Source organism: Salvelinus sp. IW2-2015, linkage group LG4q.2 (genome assembly GCF_002910315.2).
Source record: "Salvelinus sp. IW2-2015 linkage group LG4q.2, ASM291031v2, whole genome shotgun sequence".
Lineage (NCBI taxonomy): Eukaryota > Metazoa > Chordata > Actinopteri > Salmoniformes > Salmonidae > Salvelinus > Salvelinus sp. IW2-2015.
Genome location: NC_036843.1, coordinates 17,433,638 through 17,461,272, shown reverse-complemented (window position 1 = coordinate 17,461,272; position 27,635 = coordinate 17,433,638). Strand labels below are relative to the sequence as shown.

Sequence of the window (27,635 nt, the reverse complement as noted above, 5' to 3'; positions counted from 1 at the left end):
AGAGCTGCCATGATCACAGACCTTGGCTATCCCATCAGGGTCGTTTCATTCATTTTCACCAAATGAAGAAGAAAAACACTGACCGAAACAGGGAGGGACTACCTCAACCTGTCCAATAACCACTCATTTTAGTTTTGTTAAAAAACATTTTGCTCCAGCGTGCCCTAACAAAAACACAACCCATATATAGACCAGCTGACATTCCAGCTGATTAGGCCCTTGACGGTACAGCAGGCAGACTCTTCTAATCCATGGGCCTCAAACCCAGGCCCCTACTCCATTATTCATAAAGGAGAGAAGGCTAGGAGGAGAGATTATTAGTCAGCGAGCCAGTCCACAGTGCCTCTCACATCACTCCATTTAAACTGAACTGACGGTAAGGTTCARAATAGAGTACCACATAATGAGTCATAATACCCATAAAACCTAGCGTTCAAACAGGAAAATGGTTCCAATCGCTTTTCCACCATTAATTTTTTTCCCATAGGGGATTTTAGAAACACGTAATATAAGGGCTGTGTTTAGTGTAGTCTTACCCTGGCCTGATGTTTTGATAACTATGTAAATCTCTCTAGGACAAGGTGACTTTTATCAATATATTTGCATGGATTTACCCCCCCAAAATGAAACGCTAATTAGCTGCTAATGTGGCTATCATAAAGAACTACAAATACCATGATGATTTGGATGAGACTGCTGAATCGAGGCAAAGGTAAGAATATCTGTATTAACTATCTAATGTTAGCTAAATGTAGTAATGAATAAATTGGCTAAATGTCTTTAAAATTGACAATTCTGTGAACAGTCTTGTGCAAGTTTTAAATAGACACAATACCTGTTAAGAAAAGGTGTCAGCTACAGATTACATGCAGGTGCTTGCAGTGATTTGTAGTTTTGCATGATGTCTACTTTGATGCTAATTTGCATTTTCGAATCTGAGAGTAAATAGAGCTGAATATATTGATAAAAGTCATCTTGTCCTAGAGAGATTTACATGGTTATCAAAACGTCAAGCCAGGGTAAGCCTACACAAAACACAGCCCTTATTTTAAGTGTTTCTAAAATTCCCTATAGGAAAAATGAATGGTGGAAATATGATTGGAACCAGTTGCCTGTTTGACCGCTTGGTTTTATGGGTATTATAACTCCTCCACTGTGGGGCTCTATAGGACAATCTTTCCAGTACAGGAGGGACGGTGGAAAAACAAGGGTGTGTGGTGTGTGCAGACAAACAAGAGAACAGTTTCCATGGAAGAGGGTGATATCTGAAACCACTAGTGTGTGTGTGTATGACCCATTTCGGTCTGACCCATATGTGTGCAATCACTTGGTGTGTGAGGTGTAAAGAAATGTAAAGAAAATGATTTATTCTTGATTTATTGCCTTTTTTATCCTTTTGCCTAGAAGACCAGCATCCCAGAGTCGCCTCTTCACTGTTGACGTTGAGACTGGTGTTTTGTGGGTACTATTTAATGAAGCTGCCAGTTGAGGACTTGTGAGGCGTCTGTTTCTCAAACTAGACACTCTAATGTACTTGTCCTCTTGCTCAGTTGTGCACCGGGGCCTCCCACTAATTTCTAAGTGACCCCAAACTTTTGAACGGGAGTGTATATAAAAACATGTGTGTGCCCAGTGGTTTMTGCCTAGTGGTTTGTGTAACCCCTGTGAGTGTGTGTATGTATGTGTGTTCTGTGTGTGACCCACTTGTTCTCCAGTGCACGGTGCTCCTTCTCCAGAGCTCTCTGGTTGCCCTTCTGGGTGGCGTGTTGGGTGATGAGCTGCTCGTACTCCGCCGCCTGTCTCTCGTGAACGCTCAGCAAGCGCTCGTGGTCCTGCAGCACGCCCTCCCTACCCGCCCGCGCTTCCTCCCGCTGCCGCTGCCACGCCTCCGACTRGCTCTCCAGAGCCCCCACCTGGCCCTGCAGCACGGCATTCTGGGCCATGAGAGATGCACTCTGGGAGTTGAGGGTAGAGTTCTCCACCTAACGGAAGGATACAAAGGAAGAGTATCACTTTATTAAAACCATTAAGATGTTGTCTGCGTCAGCTGGCATTCAAACACACCACAGAGGTATAATTCTCAGATTATCACAACATCTCCATTTTCTACATCTCAAATTGGTCATCCTACAACATCTACATAGGCAACAACTGACACAGCTACTCTAAGAATGCAAACAATGGGGTGAAAAACAAAAACAACCACCAGACCACCACACAGCCAAGCTCAGAGCGAGAAGCACAGTAGCATGTTGGAGTAGAGCCACTGTAGTATGTATTTTAGTACCTGTAGTTTGGCTGTCTGTTTGTGCAGGGCTGTGTTGTGCTGCTGCAGTGCTACAGCCTGCCCCTGTAGGGCCACATTCTGGGCATTCAGCTGGCTGTTCTGGTTGTCTAGCTGTCTCAGCTGATCTTTCAGTAGGTGCTTCTCTGTCTGCAAGGTTGCATTCTGAAAGGAAAGAGGGAAGTGGGTAAGATTATACATGGACAATACACCAAGTGTACAAAATGTTAAGAACGCCTTTCTAATATTGAATTGCGTACCCCCCCGTTTCGCCCTCAGAACAGCCTCAATTCRTRGGGMTATGGACTCTATAAGGTGTCGAAAGCGTTCTGTACACTCAGTGTATACCATTTATATAACAGTTTGCCACATGCTTATGCCAGTATGTTTTGACAGAGACTGTAGTTGCTGTTTAGCTACTCATGTTCTAAGCATTCACAGCCATTACTGAGGAATCCTTATCAGAAGCTCAATCAAACATTCGAACCTTGCCTTTAATTTAATCCTATATCACCCATTCCATCCCTATACAAAGAACACCACTCACGTTCTTCTCTATGTCGATGAGGCGGTCCTTGAGTTTGAGGAGCTCTGCGGTGGCCTCTCTCGTCACTGTCTCCCACTTCTCCTGACCCTGGCTGTTGCCCTGGACCTGACCCTGAACTGCAGCCTGCTGTGTGGAGCTGTGGGAGTGGGCCTCCTCCTCCTCCTGCCTCTGTCTCAGAGCCTCCAGAGTCTTCTTCAACTGATCACCACAGCACAGAGGTCAACAGTGTGGGGGGGGGAAAAGATTGTAAGTGAACAAGTTACATAAAAGAGAGTAGAAGTAAGAGTGAAAGTGTGTGTGTGTGTGTGTGCAAGAGTATGATTAGTAGAGAATGTGTGTGCTTCAAATATGTAGGAGTGTGTGTTTCTGTGTGAATGAAAGAGGTGTATAGGTACGTACGGTGCTGAGTTCAATGCGCAGCTGCTGGTTAAGACTACTAGACTCCTCCAGTCGAGACTCCAGACCATGAATCTTCTCCTCACGGATCTCCAGATTCTTCTTCAGCGTTGACTCGATCTTACTTTCCAAGATCTTGTACTTACTGTGACAGGCATACAGTATGTCTAAATGTCATATCAAGTCCAATAGACAGTCCCAGACACAAATGACTTCATTGATTCAAATTAATCAGGAATGCGGTGCTTTTATTTAGGTGCCATGATCAAACAATGGAAATTCCTACAGAACGATGCAAATTTACACACACACATATATATATATATACACATACATACACATACATACATACATATATATATACACATACATACATATATACAGTGGGGCAAAAAAGTATTTAGTCAGCCACCAATTGTGCAAGTTCTCCCACTTAAAAAGATGAGAGAGGCCTGTAATTTTCATCATAGGTACACTTCAACTATGACAGACAAAATGAGAAAAAAAAWRCAGAAAATCACATTGTAGGGTTTTTTATGAATTTATTTGGAAATTATTGTGGAAAATAAGTATTTGGTCACCTACAAACAAGCAAGATTTCTGGCTCTCACAGACCTGTAACTTCTTCTTTAAGAGGCTCCTCTGTCCTCCACTCGTTACCTGTATTAATGGCACCTGTTTGAACTTGTTATCAGTATAAAAGACACCTGTCCACAACCACAACAGTCACACTCCAAACTCCACTATGGCCAAGACCAAAGAGCTGTCAAAGGATACCAGAAACAAAAACACCAGAAACCTCACCCATCTGGCATTCTAGGCAGGCTCAAACAAACACTCCAATTATTTWAAAAACATTTTAAAAATTAAAATGAATAAAAAAAGAACATTACTTGAACACAGGTCTGGTGCTCACTGTGACTGTATGCTACCTCACCCGGCAGGACGAGATTCCCTGTTTTCCAGGGAAAATTAAACTGCTGCAAGCCACACAGGAATGGAAACCATCTTTCCCCTGTAATTTTGCTATACCCCAAACAGTCTTAGAAATTGGTTATAATTGAACACTGCACACGTGCCGCTGTAGTTATTCTGACCCCTTTAGAGAGGAGTATTCAGGGACGTGCGCACACACACACACCACAGTAGAAATAGAGAGCCAAAATAAAATATGGAGAAATAAAGCCGGAGATAAATAGAGATTAAACACTTTCAACACACTTTTGAACATAAACCCGGACTCACCCACTATACCTGGCACAGGAGGTAGGTAGGTAGGAAGGTTGGGCAGCAAKCACTAAAGCAAATAACACTGGCTTAACATGAAAAGCCCCTTTACTTTGAGCTTTACAAAACCCAACATGACCCCTGTTCCTCATCCAAAGTGGACATTGGGAACACATATTTTCACAAGGGGCCAAGAAGCATTTCAGCACACACGCACATGCAATAAATTACAAAAATACCTACTACAAAATACTCAAAAACACTCGGTTCCCATGTAAAATAATATTACAAAATGGCTTCAGTATTATGAGGGTAGGATATTGAGGCCTACACGTGGTTATGTGTCTGAGACACTGGTAGTGTGGTGGCATACTGGGACAGTGTAGATGTAAAGAATTTGGTAGTATGATACCAGTCGAAGCTCGCATCCACTTCAAGACCATAGTGCTTGCCTACGAAGCAGCAAGGGGAACTGCCCCTTCAGGCTATGCTCAAACCCTACATCCCAACTCGAGCACTCCGTTCTGCCGCCACTGGTCTTTTGCCCCCCCCCCCCCCCCCCCCCCCCCCCCCCCCCCCCCCCCCCCGGTCTTTTTCCCCCCCCCCCCCCCCCCCCGAAATGTATTTCCCCACCATAACTTCGCTAAGGAAATGTTTTTTTAAATGTTTTTTTACTTACAGTCGCAACTGTAAGTCGCTTTGGATAAGAGTGTCTGCTAAATGGCTAAAATGTAAAATTATGCATTCTGGTAGATCAGTGGAGGCTCCTCTGAGGAGGACCATCCTCAGTGAATTTCATAAAAATAGTAAAACATGTTTTAAATTCCTTTTTAGATAAAACTATACTAAATATAAACACACCACCAAATAATTGATTAAAACACTATTTTGCAATGAAGGTCTAAAGTAGCTTCAACAGCGCTCTGTAGGGTAGTACCATGGTGTAGCCGGAGGACAACCGTCCTCCTCTGGGTATATTGACTTCAATACAAAACCTAGGAGGTTCATGGTTCTCAACCCCATCCATAGACTTACACAGTAATTATGACACCTTCCAGATGAGGTCCTCCAACCTATCAAAGCTTTTGCAGCATGAACTGACATGTTGTCCACCCAATCAAAGGATCAGAGAATAAACCTAGTACTGAAAGCATAAGCTACAGCTAGCTAGCACTGCAGTGAACAAAATGCGGTGAGTAATTGACTCAGAGAAAGACAATAGTTAAACAGTTATGAACATATCAATTTCTTCCAAAATAAAGGAGAAGCAAGAGAGTAATTTTTCACGTTCAGTTTCACTTACTTAGCTAGCAAATGCAGCTATCTAGCTTATCCTACTCAAACACCCTGCTCAAATAGAATTAGCTAGCTGGCTATGACTAAACAACAACACTGGAACTCTTCCAAGTCAAGGAATGCTTTTGGTTTTACAAATTTATTGCCACCGGTGTAAGTGCTAAACTGCTTACTGACTATACACCAATGTTACTGCATGATTGTAGCTATGTTGACTACTTTAGCTAATATAGTGACAACAATGTAGGTCACATACAGCTGATGTGTTGTGCATTGAAGTCCACAAGCGAAGGGAAAAGGTGAGAGGAGGAGAGRGCACAGATGCAAGAAGGAGAGCGCACAGATGCAAGAAGGAGAGCGCATAGATGCGAGAAGCGGATCCTCTGTTCAAACCACCACCCAGGACAATGGAGCTAATTCCAGTAGGCGATCTAAAACAACGACGCCGCAGAATGGGAAGGCGAAGCGGCCACCTGGCCAGGCTCCGTAGACGTGCACATCGCACACCGCTCCCGAGTATACTACTAGCCAATGTCCAGTCTCTTGAGAACAAGGTAGACAATATTCAAACAAGGGTTGCCTTCCAGAGAGACATCAGAGATGATAACATTCTCTGTTTCACAGGATATGTTGTCGGAATCGGTTCAGCCARCAGGCTTCTCCATGCATCATGCCGACACAGATTAACCCCTCTCTGGGAAGAGGAAGGGCGGAGGTGTATGCTTATGAATGCATTACACGACTCATGGTGTAATAACAACATAAAGGAACTCAAGTCCTTCTGCTCACCCGACCTAGAATTCCTTACAATTAAGTGCCGGTCATTTTACCTACCAAGAGAATTCTCGTCAATTATAGTCACAGCTGTGTACATTCCCCCTCAAGCAGACACCAAGATGGCCATCAAGGAACTTCACTGGACTATATGCAAACTGGAAACCATACATCCTGAGGTTGCATTTATTGTAGCTGGGGATTTTAACAAAGCAAATCTGAGAACATTTCTATCTAAATTCTTCCAGCATATTGATTGCCCTATGTGCATGCGCAACACCCTCAACCACTGCTTTTCCAACTTCCGCGATGCATACAAAGCCCTCCCCCGCCCTCCTTTCGGCAAATCCGACCACGACGCCATCTTGCTCCTTCCGTCTTATAGGCAAAAACTCAAACAGGATGTACCTGTGACGAGAACCAATCAACGCTGGTCCGACCAATCGGAAGCCACACTTCAAGATTGTTTTGATCATGCGGACTGGAATATGTTCCGGTCAGCCTCAGAACAACATCGACCTATACGCCGACTCGGTGAGTGCATTTATAAAGAAGTGCATTGGAGAGGTTGTACCCACTGACTATTAAAACCTACCCTAACCAGAAACCGTGGATGGATGGCAGCATTCGCGCAAAACTGAAAGCGCAATCCACCACATTTAACCATGGAAAGAGGTCTGGGAATATGTCTGAATATAAACAGTGTAGCTATTCCATCCACAAGGCAATCAAACAAGACCAGTACAGGGAAAAAACACCTTCTTTGCCCGCTTTGAGGATAATACAGTGCCACCGTATCGAAGGGACAGCAGTGGAGAAGGTGGAARGTTTTAAGTTCCTCGGCGTATACATCAGACAAACTGAAATGGTCCACTCACACAGTGTGGTGAAGAAGGTGCAACAGCGCRTCTTCAACCTCAGGAGGCTGAAGAAATGTGGCTTGTCACCCAAAACCATCGAGGGCATCCTGTCGGGCTATATCACAGCCTGTACGGCAACTGCACCGTCCTTAACCGCAAGGCTCTTCAGAGGGTGGTGCGGTCTGCACAACGCATCACCGGGGCCAAACTACCTGCCCTCCATGACACCTACAGCACCCGATGTCACAGGAAGGCCAAAAAGATCAAGGATATCAACCACCCGAGCCACTGTCTGTTCACACCGCTACTATCCAGAAGGCGAGGTCAGTACAGGTGCATCAAAGCTGGGACCGAGAGACTGAAAAGCAGCTTCTGTCTCAAGGCCATCAGACTGTTAAACAGTGATCACTAACTCAGAGAGGCTGCTGCCTACATTGAGACCCAATCACTGGCCACTTTAACAAACMAATCACTAGTCACTTTATACAATGCGCTCCAAATAATGCCACTTTAATAATGTTTACATATCTTACAGTATATACAGTTGAAGTCGGAAGTTTACATACACCTCAGGCAAATACATTTAAACTCAGTTTTTCACAATTCCTGACATTTAAATCATAGTAAAAATTCCCTGTCTTAGGTCAATTAGGATCACCACTTTATTTTAAGAATGTGAAATGTCAGAATAATAGTAGAGATAATTACTTATTTCAGCTTTTATTTCTTTCATCACATTCCCAGTGGGTCAGAAGTTTACATACACTCAATTAGTATTTGGTAGCATTGTCTTTATAATTGTTTAACTTGGGTCAAACATTTCGGGTAGCCTTCCACAAGCTTCCCACAATAAGTTGGGTGAATTTTGGCCCATTCCTTCTGACAGAGCTGGTGTTCTTCCAACAAATTTTCTATAGGATTGAGGTCAGGGCTTTGTGATGGCCACTCCAATACCTTGACTTTGTTGTTCTTAAGCCATTTTGCCACAACTTTGGAAGAATGCTTGGGGTCATTGTCCATTTGGAAGACCCATTTGCGACCAAGCTTTAACTTCCTGACTGATGTCTTGAGATGTTGCTTTAATATATCCACATGAATTGTTCCTTCCTCATAAAGCCATCTATTTTGTGACGTGCACCAGTCTCTCCTGCAGCAAAGCACCCCAACAACATGATGAACAACATGATGCTGCCACCCCCGTGCTCACGGTTGGGATTGCGATCTTTGGCCTGCAACCCTCCCCTTTTTCCCTCCAAACGTAACGATGGTCATTATGGCCAAACAGTTCTATTTTTGTTTCATCAACCAGAGAACATTTCTCCAAAAAGTACGATCTTTGTCCCCATGTGCAATTGCAACCGTAGTCAGGCTTTTTTTGGCGGTTTGGAGCATGGCTTCTTCCTTGCTCAGCGGCCTTTCAGGTTATGTCGATATAGGACTCGTTTTACTGTGGATATAGATACTTTTTACCTGTTCCTCCAGCATCTTCACAAGGTCCTTTGCTGTTGTTCTGGGATTGATTTGCACTTTTCGCACCAAAGTACGTTCATCTCTAGGAGATAGAACGCCTCTCCTTCTGGAGAAGGATGACGGCTGCGTGGTCCCATGGTGTTATACTTGCGTACTATTGTTTGTACAGATGAACGTGGTACCTTAAGCCGTTTGGAAATTGCTCCCAAGGATGAACCAGAATTGTGGAGGTCTACATTTGTTTTCTGAGGTCTTGGCTGATTTCTTTGATTTTCCCATGATGTCAAGCAAAGAGGTCACTGAGTTTGAAGGTAGCCTTGAAATACATCCACAGGTACATCTCCAATTGACTCAAATTATGTCATTTAGCCAATCGGAAGCTCTTAAAGCCGACATCATTTATATGCATTTTCCAAGCTGTTTAAGGCCCACAGTTAACTTAGTGTATGTAAACTTCTGACCCACTGGAATTGTGATACAGTGAATTATAAGTGAAATAATCTGTCTGTAAACAATTGTTGAAACAATTACTTGTGTCATGCACAAAGTAGATGTCCTAACAGACTTGCCAAAACTATAGTTTGTTAACAAGAAATGTGTGGAGTGGTTGAAAAATGAGTTTTAATGACTCCAACCTAAGTGTATGTAAACTTCCGACTTCAACTGTACATGTGATATGACTAATTTATTTTATACCATCTATTGCACCTTGCCTATGATGCTCGGCCATCGCTCATCCATATACTTAAATGTACATATTCTCATTCACCCCTTTAGATTTGTGTGTAGTTGTTAGGGTATTACTGCATTGTTGGAACTAGAAGCACAAGCATTGCTACACTCGCATTAACATCTGCTAACCATGTGTATGTGACAAATAAAATTATATTTGAATACAACGTGGCTGCTATGAAAGTTAACTGTGTTTACGCGTGATCAGGGGTGTATTCTTTCTGCAGATTCTGTTGAAAAACGTTTCTTAYAACGGAAGCAAATGGAACAAAACGGGGCTAAACATACCTGAATTTGTCCAATAGAAACTCTTGTTTGCAACTGTTGGACTAATAATTACACTCTATATAGACTAGATGCAGGCAAGAGTGCGCATGGCGGTATTGAATATCACCGTCTGTCCCTGTCTGTCACCTCAAATGTGTTTCTCGATCTGTGTGCACCTACGTTGTAAACTTTCATTCATAGGCTAGGTTGTAGCAACCTCATGATGGGCATCGGGAACATTTGAGTATCATGTAGTAGCCTGAACCTATCTCTGTTACATAGAACTGGTTGAATGGAATATGAATGACAGTCATCCAATATGTTGTAATAGAAATAAGACTATGCTCATGAAAAACAATTAATCGTCCTCCCTCATCTTAAACGGCACTGACCGCCACTGTGGTACATGTATTGTAGAAAATCTGGTAGTGTGATGCATGCTGGTAGTGTAAAGCCACTTACTTGTCTTCACAGCTGTTCTTCTCCTGCAGTAGTTTCTCTCTGTTGAGACCGATCTTCTCCAGCTCGTCGCTCAGTATCTCCAACTCGTTCCACTGCTGCTGCACCTTGATCTTCTCATTCACCAGGTCCTGGACAGGACACACAATAAAACTCTGACTCTATTGACCTGTCTACCAAACTGTCAGACACACCGAGAAATCTGACTGGCGATAGGTACTTAGCAACTCTGCCCAGTGTCGGCAGTTAACTTGTCGTTGTTCATATAGAAGAGTTTGACCTCAGATTTGCTTAGTTTAATACTTCAGGCCACAATGTGGCACGAGCTTGTTTGGCTTACGCCTGCTGCAGCTGATGTAAGTTAACTAGCAACCTACGCTAATTTTGTTGCTATCCAGCTAGAATTTGTAGTAAGCCCTTGTTGATACTAACCAGATGGCCACAACTAGCGTAGCTAGCAAAATTATAATTAAATCACAATGATTGGTTTTTGACTGAAGTAGCTGCCTGTTAGCTGGCGAGAGTCGGTGGAATAGCTAGCCAGRTATGTTGTGCTAAATGGCAATGCTAACCGTTTAGCTAACATTATCTAGAAAGCAGACTGACACTGGGAGTATGGAATAGTGAATTAAATAATTTCTTCATCATCTTGCTAACAATAGATAGCTAGCTTGGTAGAGCATTTAGTGTTGTGTGCATTGTGCTGCACCGAACACCCCATTCATATCATATGAAGTGTGTGTGACTGCCATTAGCTAACTAATGAGCAGGTGCTTAATATCAAACTYAACCTTACAAAAAAATACTTCAAGCACAAAACTCCTTAGCTAGATGTAAAAGATGTAAAGACTTGCGCTAGATAAAACATGTTATTATGCAGCTTTATTGTTGTAGTTACAATTCTGATGAAAAGGTGGTGGAGTACACCTGGAAAAGTTCCCTATTTTTTTTTGTCACTTCTGTCAGCTCCCTTATGAAAAAAGATTGCAGTCAGAGTGCAYCATAACTGCAGTACACTGCAATTACTACGTCCAAAATACCACAGTCGACTGCAGTTACTGAGCTTTACTGCAGCTTCAAAACTGCTATATTTTTTTGTTACGCTTCCCTAGGTGGAATTTTGTGCTCTCTGATTGGCTCAAAGTTAGGTTCTCGGCCACTGACGAGCATTGTGATTCTACACGTAGAAACGGCAGGTTTTCACTGTGATTATAGGGTATTGTGTGTAGATTGATGAGTWTTTWTWTTTWWTTTTTTAAATACAGTTTAGAATAAGGTGGTAACAAAATGTGGAAAAYGGGAAGGGGTCTGAATAGTTTCCGAATGCACGGTATATGCCTCAGCCTACTAATTATAAAAATGTAAAATAGGCCCTTTTATATAAAAAGTAAATATATCCTAGACTATAATTGTGACTTTGTAGGCCGCATGTCCTTCACCCAGCTTCATGGTTTGAACAAGATGCATAATTCCAGTCCAGTATAATACAATAAAGTACAGTAATAAAATTCCACAAAAAGATTAGCCTACTGGAGCTAGTTTCTTTATTTACCCAAGAGAGCATAGTTACATCTATGGGCTTTTATGTTTTCTGTCGTGCGTAATGTGCCGTAGACTATACACTGAGTGTACAAAACATTAAGAACACCTGCTCTTTCGATGACAAACTGACCAGGTGAATCCAGGTCAAAGCTATGATCCCTTACTGATGTAACTTGTTAAATCCGCTTGGGCTCATAAAATGTCCTTAATGTATYGCTCATCAGGCTCAGGTAGTATATTTATATGCTTTAGAATTACATTTCTGGTTAGGGTGGTAAATACCGGAATACACAGGGAAAAAAGGATTTATTCTTGGGATGTAACATTTGTAAAATACATTTMAAAATATTCAACCCTAGTATGGTACACCTAGCACTTCAACCTACTGTACATTATCCTCCGACCTCTTCCCCATACATACCTCTCGGAGTGTGGCCAGGGTCCTTTTGTCGATGGTGGCCTGTTTCTGCAGCTCCTTGTTCTGACTCTCCAGCTCTTTGACCATCCCAGCCACCTCCTTTAACCTCTCCAACTCCTTCTCCTTGGTGATGCCCTCCTTCTCTAATGAGGCCAGCTTTAGAGCGCTCTCCTCCAGCACCTCTTCCTTCACTTCCAGCTGCTGCCATAAACGTCGCGCCTCCTTCTCCAYCTGCTTCCTCGCCTTAAAATCAATTCCGTCAATTCAGTTAAATTACATTTGTATTATCCCATCAAGGAAATTCATTGTCAAATCAAATCAAAGTTGATTTGTCACGTGCGCCGAATACAACAGGTGTAGACCTTACAGTGAAATGCTTACTTACAGGCTCTAACCAATGGTGCGGGGGAAAAAAGTGTGTTTGTGTGTGTGTGTAAGTAAGTCAAGAAATAAAACAACAATAAAAAGACATTTGAAAAAAGAGTAGCAAGGCTATATACAGACACCTGTTAGTCAGGCTTATTGAGGTAGTATGTACATGTAGGTGTGCAGCCAGGAGTGCGTAATACTCCACAACTACAGTATACATGTAGCATACACACACAGACGTACCTTCTCTGACTGGCCCAGCTCCTGTTCCAGCCCCCTCTTCTCCTTCTCCACCACCTCCAGGCGTTTCTCCGCCAGGCGCACCTCCTCCAGCTCCCGTCTCAGAACTCCGGTCTCGGTCTCCGCCTGCCTCAGCTCCCTCACCAGCCCCTGGATCTTAGTGGAGCTGTTCTCCAGGCTCTGCTGTAACCTCTGGTTTTCCTGGCCCAGGCTGCCGATGCTCAGCTCCAGCCGCTCCGCCCTCTTCCCCTGGGACCTCAGCTCCTCCACAGAGCGGGTCAGATCCTCCCTCTCCCTCTCCAGATCCCTGTTCTCCTGCTGGAGCTGGGCCAGGCGAATGGCAGCTGGCCGGAGGGACTCCACGGTGCGGCGGAGCTCCAGGTTCTCCTCGTCCAAGAGGCTGTGGTCATTCTCCAGCTTGGCCAGGCGCAGGCTGACGTTCTGGGCTGTATCCACCTGCTTCTTCAGCCTCCAGTTGTCCTGCTCCAGGCTGGTGTTGTCTCTCTCCAGGGCCTCAGCCCGGTCACATGTGATCTTCAGGGAGGCCACCTACGTTTACATTTACAGTTCAGGCATGTTGCAACGATTGTGATATGTAGTCGTTTTAACTTCCTAAGTTGAATGCACTGATTGCAACTCACAATTACTGCAAGTAAAACATAAAAAAATTGCTGCAAATATTGGCGGAACAAGTACGAGTGCAAGACCTCCCTCACCTCCCTCTGCAGCTGCTCCTTGCTCCTCTCCAGATGTGTTGTCTCCCTCTCCAGCTCCACCCCCCTCTCCCTCAGTGTCTCCAGCTCCTTGGTGGCCTGCTTGCCCTGGGCTTCTAGCCGGGACAGCTTGGACCCGGTGTTGGTGATGGTCTGGTGGAGGACGCGGTTCTCTGTCTCGCTGTCAACCTGGGTGCGCTGATGCAGGGAGCTCACCGCCTGGCTCAGGTGCTCCTTCTCCTGCTCCAGCTCTGAGATCTGGGGAACACACATAAAGACAGTCAGGTGGGATAATGAGGACATAAGCGGGACCACCGAGGACAACATGCCACAGACAGTTAGGACCCGGAAGTTTTCCTCCGGGCCATGAAATGGTGCATTTAGCATGTGTAAAGGTAGAAGTACAGTTTGTGCCTGTCTGTTCTTGTCTGCCTGCAGTCTCTCCAGAGTCTTCTCCAGTTTCTGCTCGTCTTTGAGCAGGTCTTCTTCCAGACCCTCCATGTCCTGGGTGGTCTGCTTCTCCTGGTCCAGCAGGGTCTGCATACGCTCCAGCTATAGAAGACACAAAATGGATGACAATCATGATAGAAACCAATGACAAAATAGATTCAATTCATCAATCAACATRAAAGACGTCATAAATATGAAAGCTCAATATGTCAGAAGTATGTGTGAGAGATATGTACATTCAAAACATCCCCACCAGTGCTGGGACAATGACATATACTATGAATAGAGAAAGATAGCACTCAGTATATGCTGCTCTGCTCCCACCCGCATTAATTTAACTGCACCACAATACATACTGCAATGCATTCTGCTGACTCTCTATATAGGGCATGTGGGACCAGCATAGTATGCCACAACACAGACTGCCATTCTATAAAGCATGTGGGACCAGCATAAAGTAGCGTCTGTCAAATCAGTGTGTACAGTACCTTTTTGCTGAGGCCCTGGTTCTCTCTCTCCAACTCCATGGCGTTTAGCTGGTCCTCCTCCAGACTTAGTGAAGCCTCTCTGAGCTCCTGGATGGTGCTCTGCAGACCCTGGTTCTCCTTCTCCAGCTTCAGCAGACGGCTCGACGCAGACTCGTTCAGCTCAAACACAAATGACTTGTGCACTGCACGTGGGGAAGAGAGGGGTGCTTGTTCAGTTCTGTTTGTGAATACATTTTCTCCTATTTAAAAAAAAAAAAAAATGTCTGGCATCTTGTATTTGGAGATGTTCTGTGCATGTGATCATGGTAGTGGCACACTGTGTAGGTCTGTATACAGTTTGTTGACAGAGGAGTGAGCACTGCTTTGTTATTAATGTAAAACTGAGGCAGATGCAGAGTCATTTTATCACCAAAATATATTTAGTCATTTTATCACCAAAATATATATATTTCAGCCCTTTTGCATCCAAAAACGCCATCAACAGCTAACAGAAGAGGATTAATATGGGCTCTCCGCAGTGTGTGTGTGTGTGTCCCCTTACTGTCGTTGTTGTCGTTGTTCTTGGCCAGCTGCTCCAGTTCCCAGCCCAGGTGGGCAGACTCATTCATGCTCTGTTTCTGAGKGATCTCCAGCAGCATGTTCTCCTCTATCAACCCCTCCAGGTGCTTCTTATCTGTGTCCCGGTCCTGAGAGGGACAGCAGAGTGGGCCAGACACACACATATCCTTTTCACACTATTTTGCCAACCCTGACCATTTTGTGAAAGTGTTCAAATATTTTCTTGTTACATTTTCAATTCCAGAATAGGTCAAGCAATTACGGTGGATGTGTAACTCAGTATTGTCAAAAGGGTAAAGAGACACACAGACCGCGTGATCCAGTCATCGATAGACACCGGGTTCAATTTTCTCACCATCTCCACGTCGTGTAGTTTTGAGCGCAGCTGCAGGTTCTCCTTCTCCAGCTCATGTAGTTTGTCACAACGCCCCCTGGAGGCTCCCAGCTGCTCCTCCAGCAGGGTTTTGGTCTCCATCAGAGTGGCGTTATCTTCTCTCAGCTCCTGTAGACACATATAATACAGACAGACACACAGTGAGATGGAGACAGAGGGACATATACAGCGTGTTTGAGGAGATCGGCCTGAGCAATACGCTGTGCATATTTGCTCATCTTGATCACATAATGAGTAGTTAATTGGGGATGCAAAGTGATTTGTAGATCAGTGATTCCACTGCAATGTAGTCGATCTCAAACAAGCACACAGAAAGATGGAGTGTGTGAAATATAATGAGTCAGAGGCTGAGACGGAGACAGAGGGACATAGTGATTCAGAGGCCTGCCACTGACAGCTGTGGAGACCCATGCCTGGACAAACCCATAAACCCTGGGCCTGGTCATTCTGCTGATCAGGAGATGCCATTGTTCCCCTGTGAAAGAGACAGCAGGGGTTCTAGTCAATGTAGTGGAACTAATTTGACCCAGAGACATGAAAGACATGCTGCTAAGGATTATGGGTCTTAATATGCACCACCAATCACCTCATCCTGTACTTAGTGTGTCTTGACAGACGAGATAGGCTAAATATGTGGATGTGTGTTGATAATGACAAAAATARATGTTGTCCTTTTCAAACAAAAGGTGCATGAACAGTGGAGCATGCTGAAGATATGATACTTTTATTATTAAACCCAACTCGTTTTGGCAAATTCCTTCATCAGGTTCTTTTCCTTAAATGTACAGTATTATTTGATTTCAGGTGTCATTAAATTGATGGTGAGTCACAACGTTTATTCAATGAAATGTAATGATCAGTGTGAATCACCTCGACTCGTGTCTTGTAGAAGTGGACGTCGTGTAGCCTCTCCTTGCAGCGGCTCAACTCTGTGTCCAGTCTGTCCACCTTGGCTGCCTTCTCCCTCAGAGCGTCCACTTCATCCCTGTACGCACGCACCAACCTCGCCTCTGCAAGTAACTGCATGTTCTGCACAGGTCACAAACACACACAATGGAGCTGGTCTCCGCATGGCACACACACACGCACAACACTATGGACTAGATGTGATCTGCAGTGAGGTTATGACAAAACTAGTTATGAAATCTTTCTATTTTAGAATTTGCTGGTCTCATGGGAATATCTTAAAATGGTACTGTCTTTGATAATGTGACATCAGCTAAAAATGTTCCCTTCTGTGAACATTCTGAAGACAGAATAAATATGATATGCTTTCTAGCATGMAATTTGTGGTCAAGATTTGAAATGTCTGGGAACCATTTTTCCTGACTGGAAAAAGAGGGGAAAGTTGGGTATCAGAGCATGTTTGTGAGCAAGAGAAACCGGGGGAGAGTGTAAGAGGGAAAGAAACGGGGAGTGCATGAGAAGGAGATAAACAGGCAGAGAGAGTGAGGAGAAGAAAGAGGGGGAGTGTGAGGGGGACACAGGGAAGCCAAAGTGGAAGAGGAAATCTGCACCTCCTGCTTGAGTTTCTGCATCTCTAGATCCAGCCTCTCCACCTCATGTTTGGTATCCATCAGCTGCTCAGTCTTCTCCTCCCTGGGAGAGACACAGCATGCATTAGGTTGGCAAATCAATTTGTTCAGACATACCTACATTGTAATTAAAGAGGGCTTATAGTAAAACTTAAGCTAAAATCTTGGAAAATAATTTATTTAAATAAAACAAATATGTTAAATGCCAAAATATCCCAAAATCTAGCCTCTAGTATCTAACTCTAGCCTGTCATGGTAGAGATTTCCTTCTCCTGACTCACAGCTCCTGTCGCGAGCGTCTCAGTTTGGCTTTAGTGTCAGCCAGCTCCACAGCCAGATGCTGCCGGTCCTCTTTGGACAGCCGGCAGATAGGTCCGCCCAGGCCCAGGTCGGTCCTCTCAGGGTTGGGGTAACCCAGGTGGTTAGAGGGCTGCTGGGACTGGAGGTAGTCCCTCTCCTGGGTCAGCTCCACGATCGCCTGGAGGAGGGTGGAGAAGAACTCTGTCAGTCTATTGGCTGTGCGTAAAAAGAACACAAATCAAGTCTGAATGACATGCATATATCCATTAGGTACATATAATGTACAGATGCATCATTTACTTTTAAAGGTATTGTGAGTAATACAGTTGATTTTAAAAGTCGTAATTGGGTGTGTTTCAGACCGTCTTCAATACCAACCTCTGCACATTCATCTCTTTCATCTATGAGTTTGCGGAGGTGCAGGGCCATGTTTCTGGACAGGGGGTCCAGCTCCTCAGTGGGCATATCTGGCAGCTCCAGCCACTGCAAGTCCAACACATTCTCCTGGTTTTGGGTCACCTGAAGGGGTAGACAGACACTTTCACTACACAGCGCTCTCTTGTATTTCTTCGGCTGTGCAGTGTAACATAATATTTCCTTAATAAATATATTACTGTAGCCCTAGGAATGAGACTTGAATGTGTCAGTATATGAAGACGCGCATACATAAATGTGAGAAAAAGTGGACTGACATGCATGAACATCTGTGTATAAATGTCAATGGGAATGCCACACTGTGGGAGAGTAGGCCTAGGATTAATACCTTTGTGTCTTTACTTTACTAGATATATTTGACAGCGACCGTGCACATAAATCAATATTTCTGTAAATGTGCAAGATGCCTAATTTTAATCTGTATTTTCAAGCATATCTGAAGATAATGTGAGAAAAATAATCACTATAAAAAGGAATTGCTGATGTGCATGAACATGTGTGCCTGCTTTGACGTGAACACACCTACACCTGTACTACTCACCTCTTGAATGTGGGAGACGATGGCTGCCTGCCTCTCAATGTCGAGCAGTTTGAMTTTCTCAATGATCTCTTCTTTCCTCTCACACTGCAGAGAGAAACAATGACAGACACTTCTATTAGATATCTATAGGTACTATAAACTATCAGAAACATATTCTGATTCAGACTTGGTTTTCCCATTCTCTACGGAACACAAAGACTGGGTGTGTGAATGATCATAATTACACATAAGCCAGATGAAAAGGTTTAAATCTTGTAGAAATACTGTATAGAGTAACGTGGAGAACCTGAGGCAGCACGTGTCTAATTGTCAGCGTAGGGCTTGTTGTTGGACTCAGGTAATTTTCATTCAATGGATAGAAAAAAAYCAGGGTTAATGCAATTATAAGATGCATAGATAACACATTGACCCTTCGATTGTGGTTTAAATCCCATCCGTTTTATCACCAAAGCCCCATATACTACCCACCACTGCGACCTGTATGCTCTTGTTGGCTGGCCCTCACTACATATCCGTCGCCATACCCACTGGCTCCAGGTCATCTATAAGTCTTTGCTAGGTAAAGCCCTGCCTTATCTCAGCTCACTGGTCACCATAGCAACACCCACCCGTAGCACGCGCTCCAGCAGGTATATTGCACTGGTCATCCCCAAAGCCAATTCCTCCTTTGGCCACCTTTCCTTCCAGTTCTCTGCTGCCAATGACTGGAACGAATTGCAAAAATCACTGAAGCTGGAGTCTCATATCTCCCTCTCTAACTTTAAGCATCAGCTGTCAGAGCAGCTTTTCGATCACTGTACCTGTACACAGCCAATCTGTAAATGGCACACCCGACTACCTCATCCCCATATTATTACTTACCCTCTTGCTTTTTTTCACCCCAGTATCTCTACGTGCACATCATCTGCACATCCCTCCAGTATTAATGCTAAATTGTAATTATTTGCGCCTCTAGGGCCTATTTATTGCCTACCTCCCTACATTTTCACACACTGTACATAGATTTTTCTATTTTTCTTTTGTGTTATTGACTGTACATTTGTTTATGTGTAACTCTGTGTTGTTGTTTTTGTCACACTGCTTTGCTTTATCTTGGCCAGGTCCCAGTTGTAAATGAGAACTTGTTCTCAATTGGCCAACRTGGTTAAATAAAGGTGAAATTAAAAATTAAAAATGACTTACATAATGCATTCCATCTATGCCCGACATTGACATTTTTTGATTGTATCATGATTAGAAAAAAATGACTGAGGACATTTTATCAACTATTCAAAATGAGCGAGAGGCCAGGGGATTGGGAGGGAAAGAAAACAATAGCCTCTGGTGCCGGCACGGGTGGGTGGTCCCTGTCCTGCACCATTTAWCCCTTTATATCTCAGAGCCTCTGCCATGCTCTGTGGTTTTGGTGCTACATTGGACATGTCGATTTCAAAGAGAAATTCATCTCAAACATTTGAGGGCCATTTTGAATTGATTCATAGAATGTTGATAACATGCCATTGCTGATGCACTGTAGGCTACTGTTTTCAGTTGCAGTTAATACAGTTAAATACCCTTTCCTTTTCCATATTGAGCTTGCCTGAGTACTGTGCCAGGTGGGTGGGCTTTGCACTTTGTCAGACTATTCCATTGCACCAGACAAGCTCAATCAAGGACATCTAAAGTATTTGAAAGACTTGGAATACTATTTGAGTCCAGATCTGCTCGTCTCAATTAGTGTGTATTGTGTTACCTGCACAGCACAGCCTAGGATCAACAGCAGCAGTCTCTTCACCTCTTCCATGCTCTTGCCTGTTGAAGAGAAAGATGAAGACATAACTGATTAAAACCACATTTTCTTTTAGCAGATTGATTTTGAGCTCAGATTCGATTTTGATTTAAATCCCACAGGTAGGCAGCAAATCACAAATGACAGCTTTGAGTCTCTCCCATCCCCCAGTTCTTACACTAATGGGCTGAAGGATCTCTCCCATCCCTGTTGGTTTGGTTAGGATCCATCAGTCAGTGGGTCAATCATTAAATCAGCCTCAGCTCAGGGTTATGTTTGGGTGTTTTTGTGGATGTAGCAAGCCTTTATGTTTGAAGTTTCAAGTTAAGTTCACAAGTACAGTGAAATGCCTTTAATGCAAGCTCCAACCGAACAAAGCAGTAATCAATATAGCAAAAAAAATACCAAGGTAGAACAAAAACACAGAGGATATAAAAAACAAGTACAGGAGAAAGTAAGACGCTATATACAGGGTCAGTTCCAATACCATATTTACAATGTGCAGGGATACTGGAGTATAGGGGTAAGGCATCAGGATACATGATAAACAGAGTAGCAGCAGCGTAAATTATGATTGTATGTGCGCATGTGTGTAGAGACAGAATAAATGTGGGTGCATGTTATGTGTGTTGGCTTGTCAGTGTGTGTCAATGTGTACAGTCCTGTGAGTGTGCATAGAGATGGTGCAAAAATAAAAATACAAGGGTCAATTCAAGATAGTCCATGTAGCCATTCTGTTAGCTATTTAGCAGCATTATGGCTCAGGGATAGAAGCTGTTCAGGAGCCTGTTGGTGTCAGACTTGATGAACCGGTACCGCTTGCCGTGCAGAAGCGCTATATATATATTTTTAAAGAGACATATGATTTACAAAAGTCTTTACTGCTTCATTATGTACAGGGTTTGTATGGGATCAGCTCTGTGTGTGTGTGTGTGTGTGTGTGTCCTTGCCTGGAAGGAAATCCTAAAAAGCTGGATCAGAACTCTGGGGAAAAGGGCAACAAGGTTACCATGGAGACCATGTCTGAGACCCAGCCCTGCCCTTATTCCATTGAGACCAACTAAAAAGACAAGAGAGGTATACACATAGGGAGGCAGTGGTGTCGCCCTGAGAGGAGCTTTTCACTGTTTCTACAATCTACACTGTACATGGGAACTACACTGAACACGGGAACTCATTGAAAAGCTAACTTCCAAAGGCCATTCCATACAAACATAACACAACACATCCATCCACAAACAATAATATGAACACATACCCCATTAAGCACCATTCAGATTAAGTTCACATACCAAGGCTGGTTTACAGCAAAAGCCTCCCAATAACCCCACCACTCCCATTCGTAGATCACTATTGTTCTTGACTGCTAAACACGTTTTCATATAAAGGCCAATCAAAGGCCTAGATCTAGTTCAATTGGCACTCGGTAGGAAAATAAAATCTGCCAAATTGGTCCTGATAAAAAAAAGTGATTTTTGTGTTTGACAGACAGTTGCAGGAAACATGCAAAACAAGCATGTGCATGGCAGGGTAGTTGCAGGGTAGCAGCCCAACCCATGAAAGGCCTAGCCACTGGGAGGAGAAGGTACAACAGTTTGTCTGGCGGTGAAGCTGAACACTTCAAACATGAGAATGAGCCAATTTAAGACGGCATCATCCTGGAGATATTTTCTCACGCCAGCACAGTCACAAATGCCATGGAAATAACTTGTCTGGTGATCCTTTTATTAATTCATGCATAGAGTACAGCACTGTACTGCATTAATTATACTGAACATAAATATAAATGTAACATGTAAAGTGTTGGTCCCATGTTTCTCGAGTTGAAATAAAAGATCCCAGATTTTTTCCATARGCACAAAAAGCTTATTTAGCTCAAATTTTGGGCACAAAGTTCTTTACATCCCTGTAAGTGAACATTTCTCCTTTGCCAAGATAATCCTTTCACCTGACTGATGTGGCACATCAAGAAGCTGATTAAACAGCATGATCATTACACAGGTGCACCTTGTGCTGGACACAATAAAAGGCCACTCAAATGTGCAGTTGTGTCACACAACACAATGCCACAGATTTCTCAAGTTGAGGGAGCGTGCAATTGGCATACTGACTGCAGGTATGTCCACCAGAGCTGTTGCCAGAGAATGTAATGTTAATTTCTCTATCATGTCGTTTTAGAGAATTTGTGAGTACATCCAACCAGCCTCACAACCGCAGACAATCTGTAACCACGCCCGCCCCGGACCTCCACATCCGGCTTCTTCAACTGTGGGATCGTCTGAGACCAGTCATCCTGACAGCTGATGAAACTGAGGAGTATTTCTCTCTGTAATAATGCTCCTTTGTGGGGAAAAACTCATTCTGATTTGGGAGCCAGGTCCACCCACTGGGGAGCCAGGCCCAGCCAGTGGGTGGTCCTATMCCTTCCCTTAAGTATATAGAGGAGGTCCCAAGAACCACACTAGCTAGATGTAATCTCTCGTGACAGAGTAGCATACACAATATATGGTTCTGTGTTCGAGATTAAATTAGATTAGGAAACAAAAACAAACCTTCCTTCTCAGACTATGGTCCCATCAAGGCCCAATACCATAGTAGCATTACGTGAACTATCCCCAGCTGTGCCTATATCTTGAGGACAGCGGGCCTCTGTATCTTCCCTCTCCTCACCCACTATATCAGGTCTGACTCTCTCCATAGTCCCAAACATACAGCTAGCCATATCAGGTGTGACCCTGAGAGGTTGTCGACACCAGGCCGGAGGCCACACACACTCAGCACTCTCCGTGGTCTGATTAGCCTCCTACATGCAGACAGACAGGCTGCATGGTTCCAATGGGCCTTTTCCTGCCTTTCCCACTTCCTGACTGACCCCAGAAAAGGGCCACAACATGTGCATCCTTCCCAGCCAACAGAGAACATGCCCTCATACAGTACAGTATATGAACTGGCCTGCTATGTCAAGGGGATATGTACGGTAGGTTTTTAACAACTTGTTAGTATGTCGTGGACAATGTGAGCACCACAGTACCTGAGAGGGGGTCCTTAGCCATGGTCAGCACATTAGGCAGAGTCATCAGGATGAGCTGCTGGAGACTGTCCTGAAATCACAGAGGGGAACATAAGAGGTTAACTAACAGAAGTACCAGAGGAAGGAAACAATAGCAGCAGAAGTCCTGTGTGCCAGCCTACCTGCCACCATGCACCAAAGCACCAGCCTCCAGCCAGAACAGGAATCTTCCACTGGCGTGAATATGGAGGACGAGGTCACTTACAAACCTCGGGAAACACGCAATAACAGACAATCTTGATGGAAATTAGCCCGTTTTCAGCTTGTGGAGAACGTTTGGAGAGGAGGGGAGTTCACARAGCAATCAATGCAGGGAATAGTTACACGGGGGAGGAGAGGAGATGAATGAGCCAATTGGAAGCTGGGGATGATTAGGTGGCCATGATGGTATGAAGGCCAGATTGGGAATTTAGCCAGGACACCAGGGTTAATATCCCCTCTTATGATAAGTGCCACGGGATCTTTACGAGACGTGTTTCTACCGTCATGTGCATTAATAGCACAATTTCTAACTTATTTGCATTTGTTGTTACTTACACTTGTATGTTGACTTCTCCATTGATGTTGTTTTTAAGTTTTCGCAGACTTTTCTTAGCGGATGTACAATTGTCGCAAATTGAATTTTGGGGAGTTTCGGCCCTGGAGTGAACATAATTATACACTCGCAAAGCTGACTAAAAACGAGGGCTGAGGGCGAGAACTGACACCAAATAAGCAGTACCTAGTCACAGAAGTTGGCCTATGACATCACTCCTTTTCTTTCCCTCCTTTCCCCTCCAGACTCAGGAGGAATTAGATTAGAAAGGCCTTGGGTAGAATCAAAGGGGCTGCCCCCCCTTCAAGAGAAGAGAGGGGGCTCCTGTATAGAGGGGCTGGGTGGTGTTGTGATGACCACACTCCCTCCCTCCCTGCTATTCCAGCAGACCCTTGGCAGAGGACCCGGCCTAGCTACAGCTCTATTGTTAGGTGAAAACTGTTGAACATTCCATTTGTTACCCTTGTCATCATGAGTAGCCTCTAAAACAAAAACGGCCCCCCTTCTCCATTTCAAATGCTCTGAACTAGAAACCAGGACCGCACAATGAGTTTAGAAAGCGCAGAACAAAGCGCTCTAACTAGAGGTCGACCGATTATGATTTGTCGAAGCCGATACCGATTATTGGAGGACCAAAAAAAGCTGATACCGATTAAATCGGATGCTTTTATATATACAGTGGGGCAAAAAAGTATTTAGTTAGCCACCAATTGTGCAAGTTCTCCCACTTAAAAAGATGAGAGAGGCCTGTAATTTTCATCATAGGTACACTTCAACTATGACAGACAAAATGAGAAGAAAAAAATCCAGAAAATCACATTGTAGGATTTTTAATGAATTTATTTGCAAATTATGGTGGAAAATAAGTATTTGGTCACCTACAAACAAGCAAGATTTCTGGCTCTCACAGACCTGTAACTTCTTCTTTAAGAGGCTCCTCTGTCCTCCACTCGTTACCTGTATTAATGGCACCTGTTTGAACTTGTTATCAGTATAAAAGACACCTGTCCACAACCTCAAACAGTCACACTCAATTTGGTTTAAATAATGCAAAAACACAGTGTTGGAGAAGAAAGTAAGTGCAATATGTGCCATGTAAAAAAGCTAACGTTTAAGTTCCTTGCTCAGAACATGAGAACATATGTATGTGCTGTCTCTTATACACATCTAGATGTGTATAAGAGACAGGAACATGAGAACATATGAAAGCTGGTGGTTCCTTTTAATTAACATGAGTCTTCAATATTCCCAGTTAAGAAGTTTTAGGTTGTAGTTATTATAGGACTATTTCTCTCTATACCATTTGTATTTCATAGACCTTTGACTATTGGATGTTTTTAATAGGCACTATAGTATTGCCAGCCTAATCTTGGGAGTTGATAGGCTTGAAGTCATAAACAGCACTGTGGGGGTCAAGCATTGCGAAGAGCTGCTGGCAAATGCAGGAAAGTGCTGTTTGAATGAATGCTTACGAGCCTGCTGCTGCCTACCACCGCTCAGACTGCTCTATCAAATATCAAATCATAGACTTAATTATAATATAATAAAAACACACAGAAATTAATATGGTTAAATCCGGAAACTATCATTTTGAAAACAAAACGTTTATTCTTTCAGTGAAATACGGAACCGTTACGTATTTTATCGAACGGGTGGCAACCCTAAGTCTAAATAATGCTGTTACATTGCACAACCTTCAATGTTATGTCATAATTATGTAAAATTCTGGCAAATGAATTATGGTCTTTGTTAGGAAGAAATGGTCTTCACACAGTTTGCAACGAGCCAGGCGGCCCAAACTGCTGCATATACCCTGACTCTGCTTACACTGAACGCAAGAGAAGTGACACAATTTCAGGCACCACATTGATTATATGCAACGCAGGACAAGCTAGTTAAACTAGTAATATCATCAACCATGTGTAGTTAACTAGTGATTATGTTAAGATAGATTGTTTTTTATAAGATAAGTTTAATGCTTGGGTTGAGGGGGGTGGGGGAGGGGTCACAGTAGATAAGCATGGTACATCTAGACTGGATCCTCTGATTCAGAGGGGTTGGGTTAAATGCGGAAGACACATTTCAGTTGAAGGCATTCAGTTGTACAATTGACTATCCCCCTTTCCTATGGCCATAAAACATAACGACTAACTGTGTCTGACTAGAGGACCCCATACGTCTGTTACACCTCATCAATACTCCAACACAGCTTATGTCATATATGTCACACACAGTCCTTTTTTTATAAAACACCTTTTAATTGAATGGCTACTTAACTAAATCAATTTAGGGAAGCAACAACAATGTCCAATTACCAGCTCTTTGTCATGTGGCTAGCACTGGGGCTTTGTGGAGGTGTTACAGGGTGTTACAGGCTTCATGTTTCAGTAGACAGGTGATCATAGAGAGGAACATGAGGGAGAATGACAGCTCTGATACAGGCTTCTTATTAGTTTACCCCRTGGAGGACAGGCCAGTGAGGACTACCCAACACCTGAAGTAGTTGCAAGTGTTGGCTATGATGCATATCTAAATATACGTAACAAAAATATAAAACGCAAATAAAATAAAGATAAAAGACCCCTGAAAATGTCCATAAAAAAAGCTTCGCTCTCAAATTGTGTTTACATCCCTGTTAGTGAGCATTTCTCCTTTGCCAAGATAATCCATCCACCTGACAGGTGTGGCATAAAGAAGTAAATTAAACAGCATCATTACACAGGTGCACCTTGTGCTGGGGACAATAAAAAGCTACACTAAAATGTGCTGTTTTGTCACACAACCAAATGCCACAGATGTCTCAAGTTGACGGAGAGTGCAACTGGCATGCTGACTGCAGGAATGTCCACCAGAGCTGTTGCCAGAGAATTGAATGTTCATTTCACTACCATAAGCCGCTTCCTCCAACATCATTTAATAGAATTTGTCAGTACTTCCAACCAACCAACCACGCCAGCCCAGGACCTCCACATCCAGCTTCTTCACCTGCTGAAGGGGGACGACGACTCCTTCTGATTGGCTGGGCCTGGCTCCGAAGTGGGTGGGCCTGTGTCCTCCCAAGCCCACCCTTGGCTGTGCTCCTGCCCAGTCATGTGAAATCAATAGATTAGGGCATCATTAATTTATTTTGATTGACTGTTTTCCTTCTAATGAACTGTAAAATCTTTGAAATTGTTGCATGCGTTTATATTTTTGTTCAGTATAGTTCTTCCCCAACTCTCTCCCTGTTTACATCCAAAATGGCACCCAGGCTCTGGTCAAAAATAGTGGACTATAAAGCAAATAGGGTGTCATTTGGGAAGCATTCTCTTTGCCTGGTCAACTCCTGCAGTCAGCCAGTCCCAACCATCAGCAAAATAGGAGAAACCAAACCAGAGTAAATGAAACTTGACAGCAGCCTGGCAGATGATGCCTCTAAGGCTATAACTAACCAAAGAGCACATCTCCATGTTGTTTCTCCAGTACTGGCTCATTAGGCACCAAACTGAAAATACAAGGGGGGGGAAAACAGACATTTTCATTTTATTGTTTAAAGTCTTTTGCTATGGTGAGCTTAACTGAACATGACCCTGTGGCATTAGCCATGTTAGTGGAAAACAACATTCTAACTGCCTGGGACACACTAATACACTAACAAAAAGAGGTCCATTTTACATTATGATGAATTTGATGAATTTCAGCCTTCAGGTAAGGTCATGTTCAGGTACTAGAGTCACATCTCTCCTATTCTATCTACTTTTCCATTACCCACCTAACATTGATAATTACTTCAAGTACAAAAACAAAGATGTTTTTTGCTGACCTCATACCTTCGTGTGTGATGCAGTAGGTAGGAACGTCCCTAGACAACAGCCATTTCCACTCTCAAATCTACGCTTGTTTAAACAGGGAAGTGGGAAGGGGAAACAAATGACAATCAGCAGCAGTAGCTCATTAACAATCTGGAAACATCGTTGGGAGGAATGGC

At 43.5% G+C, this 27,635-nt stretch overlaps 1 protein-coding gene across 1 annotated transcript in view; it reads right to left on the bottom strand.

Moving 5' to 3' along the window:
• Window positions 1–27,635, bottom strand: part of LOC111963418 (protein Daple-like) — an 81,616-nt gene that overhangs the window by 15,744 nt on the left and 38,237 nt on the right. Inside the window, exons 4-21 of the mRNA XM_070443411.1 lie at window positions 23,095–23,164; window positions 20,028–20,086; window positions 18,296–18,379; window positions 17,698–17,838; window positions 17,301–17,497; window positions 17,002–17,083; window positions 16,355–16,513; window positions 15,446–15,592; window positions 15,074–15,218; window positions 14,533–14,714; window positions 13,598–14,146; window positions 12,885–13,430; window positions 12,276–12,515; window positions 10,316–10,443; window positions 3,231–3,372; window positions 2,832–3,029; window positions 2,288–2,449; window positions 1,705–1,982 (exon numbers count right to left, since the gene is read on the bottom strand). Coding sequence (XP_070299512.1) covers window positions 1,705–1,982; window positions 2,288–2,449; window positions 2,832–3,029; window positions 3,231–3,372; window positions 10,316–10,443; window positions 12,276–12,515; window positions 12,885–13,430; window positions 13,598–14,146; window positions 14,533–14,714; window positions 15,074–15,218; window positions 15,446–15,592; window positions 16,355–16,513; window positions 17,002–17,083; window positions 17,301–17,497; window positions 17,698–17,838; window positions 18,296–18,379; window positions 20,028–20,086; window positions 23,095–23,164 — 3,509 coding nt within the window. The remainder of the gene's footprint in view (window positions 1–1,704; window positions 1,983–2,287; window positions 2,450–2,831; window positions 3,030–3,230; window positions 3,373–10,315; window positions 10,444–12,275; window positions 12,516–12,884; window positions 13,431–13,597; window positions 14,147–14,532; window positions 14,715–15,073; window positions 15,219–15,445; window positions 15,593–16,354; window positions 16,514–17,001; window positions 17,084–17,300; window positions 17,498–17,697; window positions 17,839–18,295; window positions 18,380–20,027; window positions 20,087–23,094; window positions 23,165–27,635) is intronic.